At 38.8% G+C, this 10,022-nt stretch overlaps 2 protein-coding genes across 2 annotated transcripts in view; both read left to right on the top strand.

Annotated features, from left to right (window-relative positions):
- LOC110259117 (olfactory receptor 5AN1-like) overlaps positions 1 to 1,543 on the top strand; it is a 30,378-nt gene extending 28,835 nt beyond the window's left edge. Inside the window, exons 5-6 of the transcript XR_014839185.1 lie at positions 399 to 734; positions 1,464 to 1,543. The gene's annotated coding sequence lies outside the window, so the exon portion shown is untranslated. The remainder of the gene's footprint in view (positions 1 to 398; positions 735 to 1,463) is intronic.
- Positions 1,544 to 6,996: 5,453 nt separating this feature from the next.
- LOC110259114 (olfactory receptor 5AN6-like) lies at positions 6,997 to 7,941 on the top strand. The gene has a single exon (XM_021082423.2). It carries the CDS (start codon positions 6,997 to 6,999, stop codon positions 7,939 to 7,941), a length of 945 nt encoding a protein of 314 aa, XP_020938082.2.
- The last annotated feature ends 2,081 nt before the right edge of the window (positions 7,942 to 10,022 follow it).

Raw genomic sequence — 10,022 nt, forward strand, 5'->3', positions numbered from 1 at the left:
ACATATTTTATTTTTTATTTATTTATTTATTTATTTATTTATTTATTTGGTCTTTTTGTTGTTGTTGTTGTTGTTGTTGTTTGTTGTTGTTGTTGTTGCTATCTCTTGGGCCGCTTCCGCGGCATATGGAGGTTCCCAGGCTAGGGGTTGAATCGGAGCTGTAGCCACCAGCCTACGCCAGAGCGACAGCAACGCGGGATCCGAGCTGCGTCTGCGACCTACACCACAGCTCACGGCAACGCCGGATCGTTAACCCACTGAGCAAGGGCAGGGACCGAACCTGCGACCTCATGGTTCCTAGTCGGATTCGTTAACCACTGCGCCACGACGGGAACTCCTACCCACATATTTTATCAATACAATTTCCTTCTTGGATGTTTGTTATGTTTCTCCCACAGCTCCCAAGATCCTCTCAGATTTCTTCAAGAAGCATAGATTCATCTCCTTTACAGGGTGCGCCATGCAATTCTTCTTCTTCTCTAGCCTGGGTCTGACTGAGTGCTGCCTCCTGGCCGCCATGGCTTATGATCGCTATGCTGCAAATGGCAATGCTCTCCTCTACGCAGCCGTCATGTCCCTCACCATCTCCACCATTGTATAATTGGATTTTGGGGCTCATTCATTCAACTGCGTGCCTTACTTCAGCTCCATTTCTGTGGACCAAATGTCATCAATCATTTCTTCTGTGACCTGCCCCAACTGCTAATCTTATCCTGCTCTGATACCTTTTTCTTGTAAGTTGTAACCTTTGTGCTGACAGTGATCTTTAGATTTGTCTTTCCTAGTTATAATGATACCTATGGTTTTATCATTGCCACATTTTTTTGTCTTTTTAGGGCTGCACCTGTGGCATAAGGAAATTCCCAGGCCAGGTGTTCAATCAGAGCTGTAGCCCCTGCCCTACGCCACAGCCACAGCAATGCTGGATCCAAACCATGTCTGCAACCTACACCACAGGTCACGGCAATACCAGATCCTTAAGCCACTGAGCAAGGCCAGGGATTGAATCTGCATCCTCATGGATACTATTACTGCTGAGCCACAATGGGAGCTCCATTGCCACAGTTTTGAAGCTCACATTGGTTGAAGGTAGGTCCAAGGCCTTCCACACCTGTGCTTTTCACCTGACAGCAGGGACCCTCTCTTATGGCTCAGGAATATTTGTCTATTTGTACTCTAGCTCTGATGATTCTCTGAGTCAAAACAAGCTGGCCTTTATTGCACATATTGTGTTGATCTCCACGTTAATCCACTGGTTTATAACCTGAGAAACCAGGGAATCAAAGATGCCCTAAACAGATGGAAGAAGAAAATATTAAACTGGAATTGTTTATTATGGGGTGCCTTTTAGGTCTTAGGACAAAAATTATATAGAACAATGTATGAAAAGTAGCTGTAATAGCACCTATAAGAATTTTAACAAATTATGTAACTTGTAAATATCTTCTTTGCCTTTGCTCCAGGAAAGAAGATTGTATTTCATTCCTGTGAAGTCAGACTTGACTATGTGATTTCTTATGGCAAATAAAATGTGGGCAGAGGTGACATATTTCATTTTTGGTCAGAGGCTGTGTGTGTATTTATGTCCTTTTTAAATCTTCTCCTTTCCCAAGGCTCCCGTTAGTGGTTGATTCATAAGGAATAAGATGATGATACAGGAGAATAACACCCCCCACAGGTGACCCAAGATAAGACATATAATATTGGCCAGAAATAAATATGCTTTGGATTATTTGTTTTTGTAGCGTATTCATTCTACTAGTTATGTTATAGAAATTTGTACGGGTAGTGGTGTGATTTTTTTTATAAATTTGATAAAATTTTTAAGTTTTTTTAGGGCCTGACAGTCAGTGTCGAGTAATGTGTTATTGCCAACTGGAAGAACAGCAATTCAGGCTTGGCACTGTAAAAGCATTTGATATAACAGTCACTTGTGGTAATTTAAAATGGAGATTATGTGGGAAAATAGAATGTTTCCAGTGCCAGTTCTTTGCTGTTAGATGCATTTAACAAGTTTCTGCAAAAATTAGTCAAACTCGCAAAAAAAATTTGTCAGTTTGCAAGTAAAAATGAGAGAGAATATAGAAAGAGTTAAGAAGTTTGAGGAGTTGAAGGGTTAGAAGAGAAGTTTTCATTTCCAACAAGTAAATATAGAAGTTAGGACTCTGAGAAAATAGACAAATAAAACTCTGCCCTGCATCAAGGACAAAATCAAAGATGTAGTCATCATATCCCATGGCTATAAAGTCTAAATTGTTGAAGGTTATGCTCAGTAAATCTTTTAAATTTGACAAAGTGGTTCATGTTAAAGAAATCCAGAGAGTTACAGTATGACGCTCACAGAGAATCCCCATATACCTAAGATATTTGAAATCTGTATCTATATACTGTATCTGTTTATCCATTGAGTTCTAGAGATCTATAAATAATTGTGAATATAAATGTGGCTCATCATATGTGAATAGGTAGATAAAAAGTCACCTATTAATCTGGACTAATGGAAATTTGACTATTTGGGACTGAAAAGAATCCTTGACCCATCAGTCTTCAATGGCCATGAAAGAGACTGAGACGGCTGATAAAGCCCCCAATAGAGACATTCTTCGGTTTCCTAGTCAAGTGTTGCCAAGGAGGATGAATGTCCAAGTAAGGACTTTTCAGAAGGCAGAATTAAGTGTCGTGAAAGATAATGGACTGGGGAGAGTGGAAATCGTTGCTAACCATGGAGTAGTCTACAATGTAATTATGGGGATTCCTCCTAAAAGATGCTTAGTAGGATTCTGGGATTGCAAGACCAGTGAGTGCTATATGTCTTCTTTCACTTTCAAAAGAGTTCTGTTTACTGCTGTTGTCCTGTGCATGTTTCACTATTAAATATTGGGGTGTACGGAAAACATAACTTGTTTAGCCTACATGTATCCAAACCAAGAAGAATGATATATACATTATTAAGAGACTTCTAGGAATCCCTCAAAGATATAGTTCCAATTGGAAAAGATACCAATACAAATAGGGCTGACAAAAGATTAGTGTCTAGAATATAAAATGATCTTCTATGAATAAAAAAGACAAATGTCTTAAAGTGGGCTAAGTAAATCAACATCCATGATTGTAAGAGAAATGCAAATCAAAACTACCATGAGATACCACCTCACACCAGTCACAATGGCCATCATTCATAAGTCCACAAAAAACAAATGCTGGAGGGTGTGTGGAGAAAAGGGAACCCTCCTGCACTGTTGATGGGAATGTAAGCTGGTACAACCACTATGGAGAACAGTATGGAGGTACCTTAGAAAACTATACATAGAACTACCATATGACCCAGCAATCCCACTCTTGGGCATGTATTTGGACAAAACTTTCCTTAGAAAATACACATGCACCTGTATGTTCACTGGAGCACTATTCCCAGTAGCCAAGACATGGAATCAACCCAAATATCCACTGACAGATGATTGGATTAGGAAGATATGGTATATATACACAATGGAATGCTACTCATCCATAGAAAAGAAATAATGCCATTTGAAGCAACATGGATGGAACAAGAGACTCTAGTACTGAGTGAAGTAAGTCAGACAGAGAAAGACAAATACCATATGATATCACTCATATCTGGAATCTAATATACAGCACAAATGAACCTTTCCACAGAAAAGAAAATCATGGACTTGGAGAATAGACTTGTAGTTGACAAAGGGAATGAGGACGGAGTGGGATGGATTGGGAGCTTGGGGTTAATAGACGCAGACTATTGCCTTTGGGATGGATTAGCAACAAGATCCTGCTTTGTAGCACTGGGAACTGTGTCTGGTCACTTATGATGGAGCATGAAAATGTGAGAAAATAGAATGTATACATGTATGTGTAACTGGGTCACCATGCTGTACAGTAGAAAATTGACAGAACACTGTAAACCAGGTATAATGGAAAAAAATAAAAATCATTTTATAATAATATATTAACCAATTATTATAATACATTATAATAAAATATTAACTGGATCTTTGACCTAAGAGAGAAAAAAACCACATGCTTTGTCTTTTTCTGTTATTTGAACAGGTGTGTACACTTTCTCTAGCAAGAGCCATCTCATCTCATTGCAAAGAACAATGTTAGGGTAAGGAGAATTTCACATAAAAGATGCTCAAGTTTAAAACTAGAGGTTCTATTTAAACAATTGGAATAAACTCATGAAATTCACTTACTGCAGAGGGAAATAGAAGCAGAGATTTTTAAAAACCCACCAAGATGGCATTGCAGCAACCAGAATGAAACCGTAGAACATGTAATTACTTCTAATGGCTTCTATAAGTACTCAGAAAGGGGAGCCACGGTGAAGCACTGGACTTATGAAGTGAGATAGGATGGATACCTGTGCCTTCTAGATCTGGATATTAAAAACAAATGGACCATAACCTATGGAAGAGTCTGCAAAACACTTAAAACTCAGTTATATGAAGCCCCTACATGCAACTAAAAGTTTATATGAGATACATATTATATTGTACTATGGGGAGTCAATTAGCAAAATGCAGACTGTAAGAAGTCCTGAAGGGAGAAACTAATTTCATAGAAGAGAGAGAAAGAGGCAGAAAGAGCTACAGAGACAGAGTCATAGAGACACACACAGAGAGAAAGAGAGAACACAAAAAAGAACAGCACTCGAGTTAGCAATTAGATATGCGCAGGTGAGTGACAAAACTATAAATAAAAGTACTGATTATTATTAAACCAGAATAGTGGATACCTGTATGTGGGAAGGAGGGGCCTAAGTTTGGGATGGAGTGTGAGGGAGATTTTTGACATAGCAAAGTGTTATCTTCTCATATTGGTGGAGCTACTAGGGTATTCTTATGTAATTCATTAAACTGTATTCTTTATGTTGTTTTCTGTATTTAATTATTTTTAATAATAAGGTTAAACTTTTTAAAATAAAAAGTATGATATTATAATCAAGGTTGATGAGATCAGAAATACCTAGGTTGCATTTATATTGTTAAAAACAAAACAAAATGTAAGATAATGATCCAATATAGCAAGAAAAACATTAACTAAATAAAAATTTGGATAGGATATTATACAACCATTAAAACAGAGCTTGCAAATGTTTAAAAATATGAAAATCATATTGCATAACAAATGCTAAGTAGGGAATTGTATATATACTATGTCCTCATTTTTATAAAGATATGAGCAGAAAAAAATGGAGACATCATAACAATTACATTATTAGCAATATTAAAATTTCTAACATTTACTGAGTGCTTCTAGGTACTGTACAGGTATTATCTCATTTAAGTTCTGTTAGCAATCCATTTTATTGATTAAGTAACTGATGCACTGTTGCAGTAAAAGTTTAAGTGAAAGGATCAAAGACACAGAGCTGGTAAGTAATTAAGTCAGAATTCAACCCAAGTGGGTCCATCCAGAGCCTGAGGACATAACCACCACAACCTCACTGAATGACTGTTCTGATAAAGATTTCAAATGCTGAGTGACCATACAATTTGGTTAGCCTGGGACAATCTAACTTTAGGCTTATTGTCCTGATATGATTAGTGTTAACTCATTTTCATGCTCAAAGTTGTCCAGTTTCAATAATAAATAATATGATCACCCTGCATTGAGAGCCCCTCCCAGATCTCATGCTTCTAAAAGTCTAGAAAGGAAAATTTGAACATGATTCAGTTAGGTCATGAGGTGCTCAGGATAATGTGGAGAAACGGAATCAGCCAGGGACATTTCTCCATTTATTTCTCCATCCAGCACTCAAGGGAATAATTAACCGAAAACATTGCCTTCTGTTAATTGCCTCCTCTCTCTCCACACAGGACCCTAAGGAAACATTTAAGAGAATCTTGAGTTAGAAGCACCTCTCTTACAGCAATATGTAGCAGGAACCACGACCCAAAGCGCAGAGCCTGGAGGAAGTCATCCTCTCTATCCTGAACGCTCATGTTATGTTTATATCTTCTACTTCCGGAAAGAACTCTACCTGTGTCTGGGCATCTAGAGTGCCATCAAGGTCCAGGTCCAGGAAAAGACAGCCGTAGCAGCACACTTACCTGCTTTCACCAGGACACTCCTGCTAGAATATCTACAAGAATATCTGGGTGGGTAAAATCATAATGAGACAACTGGCTTTTTTCCCCCCTTTTTCTTCTTGCAACCATGCTCTCCTCTGCCCTCAACCCAGAGGCTTCATGTATCCAGTTTCAATGATTATTTTTCCTTTTTTAGTTTCTCACAGTAACCATGTCCCTTCTCCCCTATCCCAATGGGATTATTTGAATTATAACAGAAACTGAGGTATTTGAGTCTAAAGAGAAATATTTAACGTTGAATTTCAGATATTAGCATGAGGAATGGAGGGCACAGAGGCTCAGGATCTAGGCTAGCAAAAGCTGAGAGAATTCAGCCCCTCCAAACTAGCTCTACAACACTACCAAAGGTCTATATAAAACAGACCTAATTTAACCTCAAATAAACCTTTTAAGATATGTTCTATTATAGTTATTTTACTAGTTTTCAGATGAAATAACTTAGGTAGAAAGCTAACAATCTCTTTAGAGTCATAAAGTTCACAGACAGCAAAGCCACATCCCATTAGAAGTATGTGACATCTAAGGTCATGCTGTTAGTCACTAAAATATATATAGGAGTTGTTTCCTGTTAATAATATCCTAAAATTTCCCAAGTATCTTTTAAGAAGGGCTTTCCAAATGTTAATATACTTTCTTTCACCTTCGTGAGAGGTTGATGGGTTAATAATGAAAAATGTAATATCCTCCTTTACATGTGGGAAAATCGACACCCAGAACCATTATTTAGGGACAAAGTTAACCAAGGTTATTTCCTATAAAACAATTCAACATTTCTCTTTATTCTGTGTTCAGTGTGGGTATAGGCAGTTTATTCCAATAGAAATTGGGGTACTCGACTTAGAGATTTATTCTCTTCTTTCCCTGTAGACCCCAGGATCAGCGAACAATGGCTGGGGGAAAGAACAGTACAACAATTACAAGGTTCATTCTCTTGGGATTCTCTGAATTTCCAAAGCTCACCGCTGTCCTCTTTTCAGTATTCCTAGGGATCTACCTCACGACAGTGTCCTGGAACATGGGTCTTATCACGCTTATCAGGATGGATTCGCATTTGCACACACCTATGTACTTTTTTCTCAGTAACCTATCCTTGCTGGACATCTGCTACGTTTCCACCATAGCCCCCAGAATGCTCTCTGATTTCTTCAAGAAGTATAAATTCATCTCCTTTATGGGATGCACCATGCAGTACTTCTTCTTCTCTAGCCTGGGTCTGACCGAGTGCTGCCTCCTGGCCGCCATGGCTTACGATCGCTATGCTGCCGTTTGCAATCCTCTCCTCTACGCAACCGTCATGTCCCCCACCCTCTGTGTGCAGATGGTGGCAGGATCTTGTATAACTGGATTCTTTGGCTCATTCATTCAACTATGTGCCTTGTTTCAGCTCCATTTTTGTGGCCCAAATGTCATCAATCATTTCTTCTGTGACCTGCCCCAACTGCTAATCTTATCCTGCTCTGACACCTTTTTCTTTCAAGTCATGACCTCTGTGCTCACAGTGATCTTTGGACTCACATCTGTCCTGGTTATTATAATATCCTATTGTTACATCGTTGCCACCATTCTGAAGATCACTTCAGCTGAAGGCAGGTCCAAGGCCTTCAATACCTGTGCTTCTCACCTGACAGCAGTGACCCTCTTCTTTGGCTCAGGTATCTTCATTTATATGTATCCTAATTCTGGTGATTCCCTGAGCCAAAACAAGTTGGTATCTGTCTTATACACTGTTATAATTCCCATGCTAAATCCACTGATCTACAGTCTAAGGAACAAGGAAATCCAAGATGCCCTAAGTAGATGCAAGAAGAGAAACTTTTCCTGGTGTTACTAATCATGGAATTTATTTCAGATGAACAGTGTAAGAGAAATGTCAACTAGAACATAGATCCTGAACTCTCCTACTTGCAGACTGAATTATAGTTGCTATAGTCTTCTTTTATAGACCAGGACTGGCACAAGGACAAGAAAAATGCATAAGCATCTAGAAGTTTAATATCTCCATCCTTCATCAGTGATGATCTAATACATCAATGGGCCAAGCAATCCACAAGTATTTTTGTAGCCGGTCAGCATGGTGTGACCATTCAACTTCAATATTCCATCCCTACTTAGCTTGTACTACCTCAGAGACCAACAATGCCAGTGCTAGTCAAGGCTGCCAGGAGAACAGCAAGCCTCCTCATAGCATCTCACTTTAGGTAGGACAGGAATTATTATTAGTACCGAGAGTTTTTTTTTTTTTTTTTGACTACACCCACAGCATGTGAAAGTTCCCAGGCCAGAGATTGAACCTGTGCCACAGGTCAGAGATTGATCCAAGCCACTGCAGTTGAAGTATTGGATCCTCAACCTGCTGTGCTAACAATGGAACTCCCTTGGAAGATATTTTTATGAAGAATTTCCTAAATAATTAGGTTAGTTCTCACATTTAACCTATTCTTTCATCTCTGGAAATTATGAATTAATTCTTCATTTACATATTTGTTCAAAGCAAAAAAAAAAAAAAAAAAAAAAAGGAAAGAAACCCATAAGAGATCAAACAATTTTTTAACGTCACATACAAATAAATGTGTTGTACGGAGTTCCTGGCGTGGCGCAGTGGTTAACGAATCCGACTAGGAACCATGAGGTTGCGGGTTCAATCCCTGGCCTTGCTCAGTGGGTAAACGATCTGGTGTTGCCGTGAGCTGTGGTGTAGGTGGCAGACGTGACTCGGATCCCGTGTTGCTCTGGCTCTGGCGTAGACTGGCAGCTACAGCTCTGATTAGACCCCTAGCCTGGGAACCTCCAAATGCCGTGGGAGCAGCCCAAGAAATGACAAAAAAGAAAAAGAAAAAAAAAAGACAAATAAATGTGTTGTAATAAGAATGCTTAACTTGGGTGTTGTTTTTAAGGTTAGGTTGATCAATGGCTTATTAGGGACCCTTAGACAATTCCTTGTCCCTCATTGCTATAGAGTCATCTTGTTCTTCGTTCTTTACTGTGTCACCAGAAAAGGAAATCAGAAAACGGTACTTTGTTGGTGAGCTTGTGTAGAACCTGATTTAGGCACCTCCAACAATGTCTTCAAGTTCCTTTTTTTTTTTCTTTTAAAGTAGATCAAGCCTCCATTAGGAAGTTTTTTCCTCAATAACTAACAAGGGGGAAGTGGGTGGCAAAATCAGCTATAAGAAGCTGAACTTCTGGTGCATAAGAAAGTCTAGATTTTCCCATCTCCCTTTTAACCTTGGTTGGAATTGTTGCAAGGCATAGAGAAATACTGGAGAGTTGAGGCTGGGACAAAAACGCACTCCCCTTGTTTATCTTCTGATAGAATTCTGATTTCTATAATCTTAGGCCAGAAATAAAAGATGTACTCAAGAGAGTATTCCTGGTAAAAGGCATCATGTACACTTCTCCTTTTATGTTCAGAAGGGAAAATTCAAAATCCTCACAAGCATTATTTAAGAACTTAAAGCAAACCCGTGGACAACTATAAACACAATAGCTTTGAAGATCCTACCTCTTGGACTCCGTATTCCTGGGGGGAGAATCTGATTTCATGGCGCTTGGAAGTGAAAAAGAATGTTCTTTTGGACAAAAGCTGAGTTACAGTTATTGGATAAGATTTTTGTCAAGGGAAGTTGGATATAGGGCTGTAAATCTCGATTTCATCTAATGTCTTTTTCAGCACTAACATCTGTTGTGATCCCATTCAGACCACCCTCAGCGTTAGCCTAACGATAAAAGACCTTAAGGGAATGGACTGGAGTTGAGAAAGAAAAATAAGTCCATACATGCCACACAATTTGCTTTGCTGAATCTTTAATATTTTTATGGTCATAGAGAGTTAAAATCCCTGAAGAGAAATACTTCTTTGAGTCAATGTCATAGCCAGACAATGTCATAGTTAACCATAATTACTAAACATTA

Source organism: Sus scrofa, chromosome 2, assembly GCF_054392235.1.
Source record: "Sus scrofa isolate SSC_HxYL_T2T_F1_AM1 chromosome 2, Sscrofa_HxYL_maternal_Yorkshire_Landrace_v2.0, whole genome shotgun sequence".
Lineage (NCBI taxonomy): Eukaryota > Metazoa > Chordata > Mammalia > Artiodactyla > Suidae > Sus > Sus scrofa.

What these genes read in the sequence shown, in the direction of transcription:
- LOC110259114 (XM_021082423.2), top strand. Translation starts at nt 6,997, where the DNA reads ATGGCTGGGGGAAAGAACAGTACAACAATTACAAGGTTCATTCTCTTG.